The sequence below is a fragment of the Scleropages formosus genome, chromosome 11 (assembly GCF_900964775.1).
Source record: "Scleropages formosus chromosome 11, fSclFor1.1, whole genome shotgun sequence".
Lineage (NCBI taxonomy): Eukaryota > Metazoa > Chordata > Actinopteri > Osteoglossiformes > Osteoglossidae > Scleropages > Scleropages formosus.
In genome coordinates this window covers 703000-720136 of record NC_041816.1, presented here as the reverse complement: position 1 = coordinate 720136, position 17137 = coordinate 703000, and the positions used below count along the sequence as shown (strand labels likewise).

At 41.2% G+C, this 17137-nt stretch overlaps 1 protein-coding gene across 6 annotated transcripts; it reads left to right on the top strand.

The window, feature by feature from the left end:
* Positions 1-687: 687 nt before the first annotated feature.
* nox5 (NADPH oxidase, EF-hand calcium binding domain 5) lies at positions 688-16056 on the top strand. Of its 6 annotated transcripts, none has more exons than XM_018752509.2 (19): positions 688-984; positions 1224-1334; positions 2593-2707; positions 3838-3965; positions 4173-4323; positions 5089-5299; positions 6181-6418; positions 8662-8815; positions 9695-9870; positions 9962-10144; positions 10784-10916; positions 12291-12433; positions 13008-13172; positions 13282-13326; positions 13887-14011; positions 14289-14373; positions 14475-14574; positions 14803-14969; positions 15561-16056. In XM_018752509.2, exons 4-19 carry the CDS (start codon positions 3846-3848, stop codon positions 15690-15692), a joined length of 2328 nt encoding a protein of 775 aa, XP_018608025.1. In that variant the 5' UTR covers positions 688-984; positions 1224-1334; positions 2593-2707; positions 3838-3845; the 3' UTR covers positions 15693-16056. The 6 variants fall into 6 exon arrangements, with proteins under 6 accessions (XP_018608025.1, XP_018608024.1, XP_018608023.1 ...); XM_018752508.2 differs by having other exon boundaries at positions 1201-1334; XM_018752507.2 differs by having other exon boundaries at positions 1145-1334.
* Positions 16057-17137: the final 1081 nt, after the last annotated feature.

Below are 17137 nucleotides of genomic sequence, written 5' to 3'. Positions count from 1 at the left end.
CCTCTCTCTCTCTCTCTCTCTCTCTCTCTCTCTCTTTCGCGCGCGCTCTCTCTCGCTCCCTCTCTCTCACTCCCCGTTAGAAAACTGCGCGAGCGAGTCGACGGACTGAAGCTGATTTACCACCACGAAATATTTTGTGTTTAACTCCAAATACGGTTATTTCTCTTGAACATTGTCGAGCCAATATATAAGTTTTGTATATAATTGATTATTTTAACATTGTTCGAAGCCCAACATTCCGTTTTACATTGTACTACAGTGTATGTCTATTCTCGTCACTGTGGTAAATATACAGGCCGAAATTGCGTATTACAGAAATATACTTTGTTTGTTTGCGTACAAATAGAGGAGTATCTAGAGCAGCTTAATTGCATGTTATAGCGTTAGTGCGCCATCTAGCGTGAGCTTCGCCAATACTGCGTTTTTTAAACTCTTATACTGGTATGTAATTCTTGGAACGCAGCAGTTATTCTTCAATTACCAACAGTAATTCATATTTTGTTCGTTGGAAGTGATTTTTTTTTACACTAGTGTGGTTTCCTCGTTTTTGTTTGTAGTATAAATTCCCCAAAAGGGCTCAAACTATTTTTAGTATAGTTATGAATAGTTTAGATAATGAATTCTAATATTATATCATTTATTATTTATTGCTTACTTTTTCTAATATAAAACAAGAGGCCCCGTTTGTGATTTTTATGGCAACACTATGAAAATAACCATGACGTTAATTTACGGTAGCTCCAGTTACAGTAAAAAGAAAAAAAATGTTGTTATCCTAAATGTTATAACAGAAAACGGGCTTTTTTTTCATTCCGAGAAGCTCTGGTTACCAATACTCGGATATGATCAGCTAACAAGCAAAACAACAGTCCTCGTTTTAGCAAGCAGAAGTGCTTTTTTTTAGTTATTGTTCTCATACATCATTTTGTTGTTTATTTTCCATCGTTTGTGACACAACAAATTTCATCTGACACATTGTGAGAGGTACGTTTCTACAATATGCACTCTTAGGAGGATCTGTTTAATGAATGAATACTTAATGGAAAAATAAAGACATGTACAAGAGATATGTATATTCTAGGGCGTATGATTTGCCCAAAGATCAGTCCCGTTTGCTAAGTAATGTGAGGCCTGTCAGGGACAGCTGCTCCTCTTGGGGATGCACTGCCCCCTGTCCTGTCTGACCTCGAACCCCTGCAGCACACCACTTGTGGCCCTTACAGAGGAGACAACAACCCTGCCTGCAAACACGCCACACACGTACACCGAATAACACCGCCGTTAGAACTGGACCCATACGCCTGCAAGAGGCAATGCGGCACCTGTAGACATACGTAAGATATTTCCTGTACTTTTTGATGACTTCAGTGATTTGTTCCCAGCTACATTGCTATAGAAATGTATCCAAATAAGCATAACGTGTTTTAAGCAAGTTAAATTAACTGTTATTGTAGCATTTTAATTTCAGTAATTATTAAAAGTGGATCTTACTGTAATAATGCCTATTTATGAAATGCTATTGTCACGACACAGATGATTATTACTAAGACTATATAAGGACAAGTACCATTTTTCTTTTGCTTTCTATAAACATGATGTGATAGGTTACAATGAACAAAGGCATCAAGTTATTATTTTTATTATTATTACTATTATTCATTTAGCAGGTGACTTACATCTTATAGAAAATACAGTTTGGGCATTACATTAGGAGAAAGAGAGTCATTGTTGCAGACGGGTGAGTGCCTAGGCGGCACGGTGGCACAGCGAGTAGTGCTGCTTTCTTACTGTGCCTGGGTGGTGTGAGAGGACATGGGTTCAATTCCTCAGTCTGTGTGGAGTTTGCATGTTCTCCCCCTGTCTGCTTGGGTTTCCTCTGGGTGCTCTGGTTTCCTCCCACAATCTAAAGACATGCTGTTCAGGTTCCCCCAGAGTGTGTGTGCTCCACTGATGTATGGATGAGTGATGTAGTGTATCTAGCAGTGTAAGTCTCCTTGGTGAATAATGGCTGATAACACTACATGGAGTTCATTGGAAGTCATTTTGGTGAAAAAAGCATCTGTTAAATAAATGTAAGTACAGTCAGTTTGTTTCTTTCCACCATATGCTCCAATGTTCACATGAGTAGCTAAATAAAAATTATTAATAGTTTGTATAATTTTTAATATATTAATACAATTATTAATATGATTATCAATATAATCATTGTTGTTGTGTTTCTTATAATGATAAAAACAGCTTGTCACACTTGTCTGCACTGCTAGGTACAGTAACAGCTTTTACCCCATTGCTGTAAGAGCATTCAGCACTCATCAATGTGCCACCTTTTGCAACTAGAATTTGCACCGACTCCTCCAAACACATCGGCACATCACTTGCATTGTCACTTTTAAGTATTCTGGCTATTTATTGTTATTGTTTCTGGCATTATTTATTGTTTTTGTTTTTTGTGCAGTACTGTCTATTGTTTTGTCCATTGTCCATAGTCTGTGGAGAAGCACTCAGACAAGAACTTCTCAGTACTTTGTACACAGTGCTTGTACTTATGACAACAAACCTTGAACTTGAACATCCGGGCTTTTTTACTTGTAGAAAACTGACCTTGGGGAAAACAGTGATTATAAAGACCACTGCAGGAAGAACGGAGGAAAAGGACAAAATTACAATTTTACTTAGAAAAAAACAAGAGGAAGGTTTTTAAAACCAGGTAAATATGGATTTTTTTTAAACAACATAATTTTAAATTGTATGTGCCAATTTTTTAAACTGATATTTTAACCAATATTTTCACACCTTTTCCATCTTATACGTATTGTTGTTTCTAATATTTAAGAAATGGTGTTCTTTCTTTCTTTAAATATACCAATTAACAAGACTAAATCAGCATATTATGAACATCTTTAAAAAATTCTCAATGACTTAATTTATACTTAGTAAGAACGAATTTCATAATTGTTTTGATTCGATTTATATTAATGCATATTAGCAACACATTAAACATACTTGTTGGTGAGATGTATATTTACATATGTATTTATATCTCAAATGAAATTTTTATCTTTTAATACCTAAAAGAGACATTGAAAAAATATATAAAAATAGTAATACTTAGAAGTAAATTTTGTTTCGTTGCAATGGATTATGAGTGTATCTGTAATTGTTTAGTTTTTTAATGTCTGTCTTTGTTCACACATGTTTTTTTTCACTCAGCCTCTCTTACAGTATTATTACAGTATGTGCTACGTCTAATCACAAGGCTTAAGTGAACCATTTAGGAATTTAATTAAATAGAGTAATTAGTATAAATGATAGATTTGAGAAGCTCAGCGTGCACAGGTTCTTCTGACATCGCTATGGCAACACCGGCAATGCTTATTCTTGTAACAGTCATGGGTGTGAGGCCTATTGTTGTAGAGCACAGTATTTCAGGTGTTTGTGAAACCTTGGTGAATTAAAGGAGATTTGACCTAAATAAGACATAAAAAGTAATGTTATGCTTCCTGGCTTGATGATGACAATTTCATTTTAAGTTGAAAAAATCATGAGAAATCTTGTCTTTCTACACATAGTATGTGCATGTTTGTTCCAGCGTACATTTATTACATCGCATTACTGCATATTTTCCACCATAAACCCATGTTTATATGTATATTATATGTGTTATTATTCTGCAACATTTTTTTTTTTTTTAAACAAAAGTGGTATCAGAAAACTATTTTCATTGTACCTCAAATGACATGCCTTTTCCCTAGTGTTGCTTTTAATAAACAGTATAAAGTAGTGGCTGGAATGAGATATAATATCAATGATTCACAACTCCCAGCATTCACCTTCCAGCTACAACCATGAGTCTTGATGAAGACACTCGCTGGCTGGAATGGGTCACGAGACAGTTTGAGACCATTGCAGGAGAGGATAAGGAGATTGACCTGGAGGAGTTTAAAACTGCCCTCAAAGTCAAGGAGGTGAGAGTCACCTTGGACCCTGAGTACTCTACATGTCTTCACAAGTCGTCTCAACACAAAATGCTTATTATATCAAACTGGACGTAGTATAGTATGTATGCCTACTTGTTGCAGCCACTGATACAACAAAATATATTCCTTTTTATGGAACTGCTAACCATGCTTGTTAGACAGTAAAGAAATGAGGTCTCTGGTGCTTCCGTGCAGTCCTTCTTTGCGGAGAGGTTCTTTGCGCTGTTTGATTCAGACGGCAGCAGCTCCATCAGCCTAGATGAGCTGCTGAAGGCCCTGGACCTCCTCATCCATGGCAGTGAGACAGACAAACTGCGCTTCCTCTTCCAGGTGTATGACGTGGATGGTAAGACTCTTCACAAGCTCATCATCCCATTTGTCTGGGGTTATGAGGGCAGCTGATAGCATAATGGTTAGAGCTGGTGCCTGTGGATATGAAGGCTGCTGCTTCAAATTTCACCTACTGCTATAGTACCTTTGAGTAAAGTACATACCCTTCATTTCTGTAGTGAAAATTACCCAGCTGTATAAATGTGTAAATAGTTCTAGGTATCTTAAAGTTGTAAGTCACTTTGGAGAAAAGCATCAGCTAAATGAAGAAATAGTAAAGCTCATGCCAAATCGAGTTTTAAACCTAGTTTTTATTTTCAGTAATTTAATAAGGTATGTTCAAAGCATAGTTTTTCACTGTAAAGAAGAGCTTTATGGATTTTTTTCTTTACTTTAACCAAAAGTGTTCAGTACTTTTAGTGCATCACTGTTGCAGATTCAGGATGTCTGGATTCTATAATAATTTAGTCTTTACTTGCTTATTATGAGCAAGTCTTCCTAGAGTTTCACTTTTCTCCCATTTCTACAAAAAGATATCTGCTGAAACTGTTGATTAGTGGATTATTGTACCTTCTATTATTTCCAATCTACAGTGCTAGTCTGTTTCTTTAAGCACTCTTCCATAACAAACTGCAGTCTTAGAATCATTACAGATTTTTCTAGTTAACTTGTCCACACACACACACACACAGACACACACACACACATTTTTAATATCAAATAAGCAGCTCTCATTAAAAACATATGATGAGATGCAACAAAGTATCTTATTTCAATGCAGGCAGTGGCTCTATTGACCCCGATGAGTTGCGCACAGTGCTCAAATCGTGCCTGCGTGAAAGTGCAATCTCTCTACCTGAGGAGAAGCTGGATGACTTGACCCTGGCCCTGTTTGAGTCTGCTGACAAGGACCACAGTGGCTCCATCACCTTTGAGGAGTTGAAAGCAGAGCTGGAGAGTTTCCCGGAGGTGATGGAGAACCTCACCATCAGGTTTACTGGAACTCATCTTTTTCAGTTATTTTGAGGTTCTTTGAAGTCTCACTGATGTCAGATGATACTTGAATGAATTACAAATAACCCGAAAACACCGGTTTATTACAGATATGTAGGATCTCACTAGATGTTACCCATTACAATCAGACAACCACGTTGCACCGTACCTGTACGTTACCTGGCTCCATTTTTATTGCTTCCACTCTTTTTATCTCATCAAGTCATAAAACACACCATCCACAGACGAGCTTAGTATTCCACAGATTTGCAAAGCACACAAAGAAAAGACAAAGAAAAGTAAGAGAAAGCATACAAGTGAAATATAATGGAGTATAAAAAAATAAGACATAGATAAACACCATATTTTGCAAAATATAATAATGAGTAAGTACGCATAATTAAAAGTAAATGGTAATGATATCCTAAACATTGAACACTTACAAAGTTGTGAAAAAAGTAAGTACACTCCAGCAGGTTCGACAGCAAAAAGGCACACATGCACACAGGTGTAGGTGTGCATTCTCACACTGCCCTGCACACACCCCCCCAGTAGCTGGTTTTTGTTTAGTATTGTACTTTGATGGTGAGAAAGAAGCAGGATGACAAGTGGTGGTGAGGAACAGTCTGTCCAAAAAATGGCCAACATAGAATTATAATGAGATAAACTGCAACACTTTATTCTTGTCTGAGAGACTGTAATTTTTTTTCCAGCCTTTGATCATTTTACACAATTATGTAAATCTGTCACCCATCATATTTTTACATTAAGGACTTCAGAATGGTCAGACAGTAGTCTTTTTATGAGTAATCCTTTGGACATTATGGCCATGTATGTTTGCTCTGTATTTGCTATGATGATGATGATGTCCATCCATCAGTGCTGCCAACTGGCTGAAGCCACCGGACCTAGAAGAGAAGAAACGGCACCCCCCGCGGTACCTGACTCCAGCCTACTGGCACAACAACAGCCGCAAGCTGCTCTTCCTTTGCGGCTATGCGTGTCTGAATGTGCTGCTGTTTGCTGTGGCTGCATGGCGCCATGCTTCCGGGGGACCCTGGTTCATGCTTGCCAAGGGCTGCGGCCAGTGCCTCAACTTCAACTGCACTTTTGTTGTGGTGAGTAGGTGGGTGGGAAGGCGCTCACTGCTCAGATTCGCTAGTGTTGATGATTGGCGCATATACTTCCTAATGACTTTGGAAATTTTTCACCAGATCGATAAGCTGTTTCAGTCATCTGCATGTTTGGGAACGTCTGCGGACAATTTTCTTTTTATTTTAATCTATTTTATTGCATTTATTAATTACTAACGATTTTGGGGCGGAAGTGGCTGCAAAGGTGGGATAAAGGTGCAGGACAGGACAGTTTGTACCAAAGCTAAGCTCACAACAAGAATGCAGGCCCTTTGAAGCATAAATAAACTCAGAAACTCCAGAAGGTTGGCCCCTGAGTATCTGTCTATCGTTCCATTCAGTACAGTGGTATTTTTGATAGCCCAATACCTGCCCAGTTATAAACTCCTGTAAAAAGATTCTCCTAAAATGGATTAATGTTGCCAGGATCCTCCTCCCCACATGGTACAGCAAGTGGTGCTACCACCTTATAGTGCCTTGGTGGTACAAGAGAACATGGGTTCAAGTACCTGCTCAGTCTGTAAAGAAAAGTTGGCATGTTCTCCCTGCGTCTGTGTAGGTTTCCTCTCACAGTCCAAAGACTTGCAGTTCAGGTGAACTGGTCACTCTAAATTGCCTTTAGTGTACAATTGTGTTTGTGGCTACCCTCCGATGGACTGACATCCTATTCAGGATGTACCCCCTCAGCCTTGCACCCACTGACTTTGGGGTAGGCTCTGACTCACTGTGACTCTACTGAGGACAGGCAGTTATTGGAGCTGGATGGATGGATGAATACTCCTCCATCCTTGTGACTTCTCTTTCTCAGACCAGCTGCATTTTATGACACCTTAATGGTCTAATTATCTTAATTCTTTTAATTTGTGCCCAGTCAGCTCACACACCATGTTACACAAATGGTATGGAAATAATCCAGAGCCTGACTTACTGTTACCGGTCAGACCTGAATCACATTCCCTATGTAATTATTCTTAACACAGCTCCTTCATCATCGTAGAAGGAGTTAACATTGCGAGCAAGCTTTAACAGTGTTTTCCAACTGAAAAAAAATGTGCTCAGTAGCAAACGAAGTGATGAAACTTAATCACATTTAAATGAGGTTGTAAATTTATATACTTTATTAGTAAGATAGCTTTGCTGCCAACCCTTTTGGCAACCCAGCAAGACGACAGTGCGTTATTGCAATAACAATAACCCTCCAAATATAGACAGGTGAAATTAAGTGCCAAGCCTGCATTATATCTAATTTCTTATGATTAATAACTGGCCTGATTGGGAGCAAGTCAGTCATTTTAATATCAGATGATGTGCCCCACTTTAGCTTGTTCTATAGCATAAATCAAGTCTCTGATTACTACCTTAAATGAGCTGAAATATGCTAATGTACAATTATCACACCTCAGTGTTAAACCATATTCATATTAGCAGGTGTTATGCAGGAAATTGAAGTTGTTCAGTGCCAGAGGTGGCATGCCTAAGGTTTCCCAGACTATTACTGCTGTACGAGTCTGTCCCCAGCTTTTACCTGTGGTACTTTGTGTATGTTGCTTGTTCTGCAGCTGTTCATTGCTTCACACTGAGCCATTGGTGAGTTCCTATTTGACCATTCTGCAGATGCCATGTGTAATTTTGATTAAACTGACACATCTTCACAGTGTTTTATAAAGCACTGATGACAACCACTAGAAGGAATCATGACACGGATGCAGGCCAAATGTTGTTCTAAGTGTGCAGTAAATAGCATGGCCCATCTGATATTCTCCTTGCGTAGTGTGTGTGTGTCTGCACCTTCTCACAGCAAACAGGAAGCCTGACATCCGGCTTATAACTATAATTAATTCATTTGATAAGTCATATTTATGAGCGGTCTCTTTTTTCAGAAGGTGGTGCAAGAAAATTGACAAAAATGCATCTAAATATAAATTGGTTGTTTAAATCTTTTTGCTGTTGCAAATGCCTGGGGTTGCAGTGCCTTATATAAAGTATGGTTATCTTAATTGTTAACAGAGTGGAGACACAGAAGAAAATGCACAAAATGATGGTTGTTTGACAGATGCTTACACAGGGTCAAATACTGATATCATACGCAACACTTGGTGTAAAATAAGCTGTAGTTGCTGTCTGGGTGACTCTGTCTGTGTCTGCAGAGTGTTCTTCTGGGACTGAGTGCTGTGTGTTCCTATGGCGACTGTTTGCTGAGGAGGTTCCTATGGAAACTGTGCATTCAGGTGCTGATGCTGCGGCGCTGTCTAACCTGGCTTCGGGCTACCTGGGTGGTACGGGTCCTGCCCCTGGACCAGAACATCCTGCTGCATCAGATTGTAGGCTATGCCATCTTGGTCTTCACCGTTGTCCACACATTCGCTCACGTCATGAACTTCGGTAATATGGGTTTGACATACCACACATGTCATTTTACAGATGGTGCTTGCTTGCTTAAGTGTCATCCCAGTGGGGCCTATGACTTACATCGGCATGTCCCCACATAAGAATTCATGGCACCTAACTGATTTCTAGCAACCCTGCCATGATTTTTCCTTCTGTGTTTACTGTTACACTTTCTCTCAATGAAATAAGTTTGTTGAAAGTTTAATAGAGACATGTTAGACTGCTCCCTACCCTCAGCAGCAATATGTCAGTCTCATAGAATCTTTACACTCTGACAAACCTCTGATCTCCCATATGTGCTTCTCATGACACTCTACCCCTTAACACTTTCTATCTTCATTCAGTGACGTCTCAGTAGGGGGTGGCTCAACAACCTAGCCTGATTTCAGAAATGAGTCCTACAGCGGACTCCATCCCAAAAAGGAACTGCACTAAACATTCCCATACAACTATTCCCTGGGTCTAATAAGCGTAAACAAATTAAAACTGTAAAAGTATGTGGAGGCACTATTTACAGATATGAGACTGGTGTTCTGAAAAGACAAATTTATGGTATACTTTTTTATTTAGCAAAATCCTTTTTCCAAAGAAGCATTAAATGTTTTTATACTAAGCTGTTTACAGTTATTTACCAACCCTTTTACGCAGCAGAGTCATTTTTACTCACGCAGTTGAGGGTAAGTGCTTTGCTCAGAGCTAATATAGCAGGAGAAGGATTCACACAGTGACAGTGCTAACCACTGCATTACCTGCTGTCCTCCATGTAGTATGATGGGTAGGAAATGCAGGCACACAGTGACAGTAAAGGGGTCCAGTGCCGCAATGTGGTATTCAAGCTAAAGACTGGCGTGCTGTGTATCTTCTCCATGTCAGCGCGCATGTCCCACAGCCACAATACCTACAGACTGTGGGAGTACCTGCTGACCACACGGCCAGGGATTGGCTGGGTTGCCGGCCTAGCCTCCATCTCTGGGGTGATACTGCAGCTGCTCGTCTGCCTCATGGTGTTGTGTTCCTGTACCTTTGTGCGCCGCAGCGGCCACTTTGAGGTGAGCTCCATACCAGTGCCTCCTTCTTTGCATAGCCTCTTCTGACGTGCAAGATGTGTGCAGTTGTGTCTTGTGCTCTCATGTGTTGCAGATCTTCTATTGGTCACATCTCTCCTACATCTGGGTTTGGGTCCTGCTGGTACTGCACTGTGCCAACTTCTGGAAGTGGTTTGTGGTTCCTGGGTTTGCCTTCCTGCTGGAGAAGGTGGTGGGCAGTGCAATCTCACACATGAATGGGCTGTACATCGTGGAGGTGAACCTGTTACCATCTAAGGTATGTCACAAGGCTCTGATTTTTTAAGTTCAAAGGTCTTTAAAGGAAAATAACCAGTCGGTTTACACTTCCAGATGCATTATTTATTGTCGTATTTTAATGCAGCTAACTTTTGGAGGTACATGTATACATGTACCCTGAGGAATTTCTCCAGCAAAACTTAGAACAGTTGTATAATTGGGTAAATAATTTACATTTATTTACTTAGCAGATGCCTTTCTCCAAAGCCACTTTCAATGAACTCTGTGTAGCATTATGAGGCCACACACCTTATTCACCAAGGTGACATACACTGCTGGATACACTATTTACAAGGGGTCACTCATCCATACATCAGTGGAACACTCACACACTATGGGGGAACCTGAACAGGATGTCTTTGGACTGTGGGAGGAAACCCACACAGACACGGGGAGAGCATGTAAACTCCACACAGACTGAGCAGGAATCGAACCCATGTTCTCTCACACCTCCCACATGCTGTGAGACAGCAGCGCTACTCGCTGTGCCACCGTGCTGCCCAATTTAAAGTAGTTTAACACTAAAACTCTTTGGAGAATAGTGGGAGCTAAATGAATAATTGCAAACGCAAAGGCTGTTCATATCCTCTAATACTTCTTTTATGTTTTGGATTTTAAGGTGACTCATCTGGTGATCAAGCGGCCACAGTTCTTCCATTTCAAACCTGGAGACTACGTTTACATCAACATCCCAGCCATTGCCAAGTATGAGTGGCATCCTTTCACCATCAGCAGTGCACCAGAACAGCAGGGTACTGTGTCTGCACCCAGGGATGGGCACAATGGTGGTTCTACCTTGTATGGTGCCCTGGGCGAACCCCCGGCTCAGCGCCCCCCCCCACTCCCCCCAGAAAAACCTCTCTTGCTCGCTCCCCCTTCCCTCCTGCTCCCCTTGCTGATGTTACCTCCGGTGTCGCCATTGGATGCCCTGAGGTGATGTCAACTAACCCCGCCCCTCCTTCTCGTATTTCTTAGTAAGAGTACAGGTGACATGTGTTCGACTTCATAGAGTGCCTGTGTTGCGCAGTCAGAGCCGCGTATGACATCAAAGTACTGCAAGAGTGATTCGAAAGCATATGGAGGTGCAGTCTACTCCTGGGACGCTCCCGCAGTACTTTGATGTCATACGCCGAACAGTCTGCGCAGACATGACATGCAAATAAGCGGAAAAACCTGATCGCACATTCTTTTTTTTTTTTTTTTGCGCAGGAGCCCCGTGCCGCCCCCGGTAAGATGCCGCCCTGGGCGGCTGCCCATGTCGCCCATGCTTAAATCCGCCATTGGATGGGCACATGGCTTCATAGGACATATATGTAACTGCACATAGAAAAATATGCAGCCATCTTGGGTAGATTTTTGCTTTGCAACTCGTTTTAAAATCTCTGTATTTTTACTTTCTTATTTTAGGTGAGTACCATTGTCAATGGTCCTACAGAAGTGCCCTCATGGCACTTGAAATAGCAATCTTCAGGTTTAATATCTGTGTCCTTAACGTCTCTTGTCAGTGAAATAATGCAGTGCAATTGATTTTAAAATTAATTTTTGTCAAAAACCTTTGAAATCAAAATATCTCACACTGATACCATGACTGTTATTATAGTTCTCATTTATTCATTTAAGTGGTGTGCAGTCTGTAACCTTACCGTAGAAATATTAGGTTCAAATGCCACCTGCTGTAGTACCCTTGAGAAAGGTACCTACACAGAACTGATACAGTAAAATTTATCCAACATGCTGACGAAGGGTTTCCTGCCAAAATGCCTCTGCCCCAAACAATGAAATGTCTTTTGGTAAACTTGAGTGTGCGCTCCCATCATTTCTCCAAAATCTTGCATACAACACAGTGTTTTGAGCACCTAAACTTTTAATTATTTTACTTCAGTAAGTTGAGTGTGTGTTTTGTTCTAATTTTCACCATATCAGTTCAGGGTAAGTATCTTGATTAATATTATTTCAGCAGAAGGCACATTGGAACCTAGGTCTTTGGGATATAGGTCTTATCACTGAAAAATGACAGGTGTAACACGCTGCCTCTTTACAGACTTGTACACACCTCAGCACTTTGAACCCAGGCAAGAGTAATGGCATACAGTGTACCAATGTGAAGTGCGTCTGCTTGTTTACAGACACGTTATGGCTTCACATTCGCTCCATGGGTCAGTGGACAAATCGACTCTACGAGTACTTCAGACAAGCAGACACCCCGGCTGCTAGCACAAAAAGGCTGACAATGAACATGACAAACGGGCAGCATCGGAGGAAAGTCCAGGTCTGCATTTTTCTCTTTTCTCCATGATCTGTGTCTGGATACTTGTTTTGGTCTGTGTTTCTCAGAGAGTGTATTCAGCTGCATGCCATGCAGTGTATAATCACTGTGACATGAAAGGAATGGGAATTTTGGTGGCAGTTTACAACTATTATTTGCCCTGCCAAAGCAGCAAACGGCAGTCAGGACAATGAAGAGTACAATAAACAAAAATGGAGAAAAGCACCCATGAGATGAGGAACAGAGGGTTTGAGGGACACACTGCTTTGTTCAAATTCAGGGCTGTACTGCTTGTCTTTCCTTGCTCTCCAGATGTAATGTTAATGCCTTTCTTAATGACCCCCAGCAAGAGATGATCATTAAGGTCACTGCACTGAGATGCATCAGCTGGGAGGAGCATGTGGACATGGCCTTTGCCTGCTTTCCTACCAGTGCCTTTATGATCATTATGACAACTGAATGAACAGAAGGCACAGTTTGGGTGCCTGGGCCAGATTTTCTTACATTTTTAAATTTTTTTATCTGCCTGGTAATCCTTGTGAACTGACTAACATCACCACCTGTATCATCTTCACAGGAGCTGTTCCACTCCATGGCCTGCAGTGATACTGTGGCTTCCAACAGAGACGATGCCATAGAATTAACCTCATACCGGCCCAGTGTCGTACCTCAGGCACCCCACAGTTCAGCCGTTGAGTGTATGGGCCATGCTGAGCTCGGAGAGAGCCCTCACCTCAGAGAGGTGTACCGTTGCTACCCCACTGTTTTCCCTCCTAAATGTCTGAAAATGGATGAGAGAGCAACAGGATGGAGAAGACACTTGATTCCATTTTATGTTTCCTCACCCATAGGTCTCAGCTAAGCTCGGTGACAGTCACAAGTTTTGTAACATTAAGGTAACTGTACACTTTCTTGAACTGTCTTTATTCATTTATCTATTTCTTTATTTTCATATTTAGCTAATGGCTTTGTCCAAGGTAACTTACAGTGTTACACTAAACTGCTTACAGTTATCTACCGATCAACTCATCTGAGTCATGATTATACACACAGAGTAACAGTAATTCACAGTCAGCAGTTTACCTAAAACATGTCATTAGACTGTGTGAGAAAACTAGATCACCAGGAAGAATCCTACACAAACACAGGGAGAACATATAAACTCCCACATCCCAGGCATTGTGGGGGCACCATTGCTACCTCTGTGCCACCATGTGGTTGTGCATCTCCTATATTTGTGAACACAGCTGCAGTGAATATTTGTATCAGCTGCACAGTTCCATAGAGAAGGTTTGTTTAAGCGACAATGTATTTGCCAGTACAGAATAACAAAATATGCAGAAATTCTTATACATTTAGACACTGAACTGAGTGAACAGTTGGGTGATGAGTATTCTGATGTTTGTTTTCAGTGGACTTTGAGTGTCCATCATATCTGCTGCCTCTGTTGTCTCAGTGCTACGTGGATGGGCCTTATGGGACCCCCACCCGCCAGATCTTCACCTCGGAACACGCAGTTCTCATAGGAGCCGGAATCGGGATCACACCTTTCGCTTCCATCCTACAGAGCATAATGTACCGGTGAGCATGCAGCACCGTCCATGACCTAGGGGGTATCACATTCCACTGAAACTTCTCACATTTCCCTTCAGTTTGTGGTCTATGGGACCTCACACTCCTAGCATAGACACATCAGCACCACACCCCAACACTCGCAGGTACAGTTCCAGTAGTCACGCGGTGATACCACAGCTGATGAGAAACACACGCACAGACAGATGTTGTGCTCTTAGTTAGAGTTTAGCACTATTGTGAGTTTAGCACTTAGCGTGTGAGGAGCTCTCAACTTTCATTGCAGTTACCGTATGAGGAAGCAGAACTGCCCCAACTACAGCTACTCCTGGTGCGAGAACATCAAAGACAATGAGATGAAGCTGCGCAAAGTAAGGGGTCTGTCTGGAGTCAGCAGGATTTTGGCCATGCAATGGACATTCAGGGTTAAGTCACATTCTCTCACCTTTGTCTTCATCTTACCTTCCCTGAGGTCGACTTCATATGGATCAATCGGGACCAGAAGTCCTTTGAGTGGTTTGTTAGTCTGCTGACGAAGCTGGAGATGGACCAAGCTGACAAGGAGCCAGAGGGTAACACAGGAGTTTTAAATTAGGACCATTTTTAATGTTAGTTTCTGTTGAGGGAGAGGTAGCATAAATGGTGCTTGTTGTGGTATAACCTTAAAATCAGAAAGCAACATTCTTAAAAATTAAAAGTTGTGTCTGATGTGTTTGGGCCCGTTGTTCCCTCTGTGTTTGTGTGTGTGTGTGTGTGTGTGTGTGTGTGTGTGTGTGAGAGACTGTGCTTGTCTGTTACAGGTCGCTTCCTAGAGATGCACATGTACATGACGTCAGCTCTAAGTAAGAACGACATGAAGGCTATAGGACTGCAGATGGCGCTAGATCTTCTGGCCAAGAAGGAGAAAAAGGACTCGATCACTGGTCTACGTACGCGCACCCAGCCAGGAAGGCCAGACTGGGGCAAGGTGTGCAGAGGGGAGTATCCGGCACCATAGAATCCCCACAATCTAAATCTACACACACTGCCTAAATTCACAACTAGTGACAAAGTAACTCTGAGGTGGTGTTCTGGGTAGAGCTTTGGTTTTATAATATAATCCGACAGCCATGTGTTCAAACTCCCTTATGATCATGGTAGCCTTGATCAAACTACCTACACAGTATTGATACAGTAAAAATCACACCAATGTATAATTGTAGCAGCTTAACATAGTAAGTTGTTCTGGGGCAAAGTGTCAGCTAAATCAATAAATAACAATAAGTAGCTTACTATGCACATCCTAGCAATGTAAGACAGTTTGCTTATAGTAGTGAAATAAATAAAGAGTAATAAAGGGGTTTAATATAAACTACAATATAAAGAATTATACACATTGAACACTAGGGGGAGCTACAGCTTTCTATATTTTTTCCCCACCTTCTAAAAACATTTATGACAGACAAAACAATAGGTTTCATGTACAGCACAAGCTGTTAAGATATTGAGAATAACTTTACAATTTACAACTGAGCCTTGTTTGTATAGAAGAGTGGGTAACTTGTGAAATTTCACCCAGGTGTTCCAGAAGGTGGCCGAGGAGAAGAAAGGGAAGGTGCACGTGTTCTTCTGTGGCTCTCCTGCCCTCGGAAAGCTCATCAAGGCTCACTGTGAGCGATTCGGCTTCAGCTTCTGCAAAGAGAACTTCTGAAGGGTGGCTCCAGCGGTGCCCTCGGCCCACCTGCCTGCCAGCCTACCTGCCTGCAGTTGCCACGTGACGGTGCTTGAGTCACACATTCACATGGTGTGGCTGTTGCATCAGCCCTAAGACTTTGTGGCAGTTTGCACTAAATATTTGACTTTGCTTTCATCTGGTGTCAGTTCAAACTGATGTTATTGTGGATACTGTGTGTCTCTTATCAACCAAACCAAACCTCCCTTATCATTGACAACAGCCAGATTTCTTGCTTAGGCTCCATTAAATCATTGCATGACTTTATGATCGCAATTTTGCAGTTCATTTTAGATTTTCTGTGTAGTCTGTCATCCCGCCCAACATCCACAGCCACTTTGGTACCAAAGCAAATTCTAACCTCATCAGATCAGATTTTTTCTCTTTGGATCCATTCTGAAGAATCAGTGAATTCAAATATCTTCTGTGTGTTATAAAAGTTTTGACAGAGCTTCTACTTGTTTTTTAAATTTATTTTATTTTCAGGTGGAATCATTCTGTTATGAATGTGAAGGCTTGTGTGAATATGCTAAACTATTGTGATGCTTATATACATATTTCCTTTCCATATTGTCTTGATATAATGTAGTTTGTATTAACTTTATAATTGTACAGTATTTATGGTTTGATTGTAGTTACAATAATATCTCTCAAGGGGGCAGTGCATGTCAACACGGAGGACAATAAGCCACATGTATAGTGTAGGATTACATGGCCATGAAAGCATTTGCAGATAGCATAGTGTCACATGTAAGAGCAGCAGAGAGACTGTGCTGTGAACAGTAAGTACCCTCTGCCATGTCTCTATCACTGTGCTTTAAAGAAATAAAACTAATTAGAAAAACTAACACCTCACTTGTGCTGAATAATAATAAAATGTGTGAAAAACAATGTTTGACAAGTTTATTTTAACACAGCGCTCCCTTCTGTGTAATGGACAGAAGTTCATATGTGCATTTGCATCTATTTAAAATTTTACAAACTATAAAAACGGAAGAAATAGGGAGGAAAAGTGAGCCGTGTCCATGGCGAAGGTAACAGGCGCGCTGTTTTAGTCGAGTTGAGGGAAGCGCCAGCTGGCCACAATCAAGCTATTGTTTCTGGTAAGGTAAGAATGAAGGCTTGGCGTGAAATATGACACACCCAGAACCAGGGGACCCAGCGGATGAATAAGCACACACACGCCAGCTGCACTGAATAAGTGGGACGCAGATATTCATGCCGTACACCTTGCAAATGGAAAACGTAAAACCAAATAATCCCGTTAGATCAATCTCCTAGCTGTGTTTGCATGCTTTAACTCGGCTCTGCCAGGTCCGTTTCCCTTTGCATAAGAAAACAAAGTTACACATTCGCCACGAGTATGAACTTGACCCAATATGCATGTTGACCCGCTGCAAGGTCGCAGCATGGTTTTTCTGAAC

Bases quoted from the DNA above. Each gene is read 5' to 3' on its own strand.
- nox5 (XM_018752510.2), top strand. From the start codon at position 3,846: ATGAGTCTTGATGAAGACACTCGCTGGCTGGAATGGGTCACGAGACAG. The intron at 4,324-5,088 runs GTAAGACTCTTC...ATTTCAATGCAG, and splicing joins CCAGGTGTATGACGTGGATG to GCAGTGGCTCTATTGACCCC. The intron at 8,816-9,694 runs GTAATATGGGTT...TCTCCATGTCAG, and splicing joins CGCTCACGTCATGAACTTCG to CGCGCATGTCCCACAGCCAC.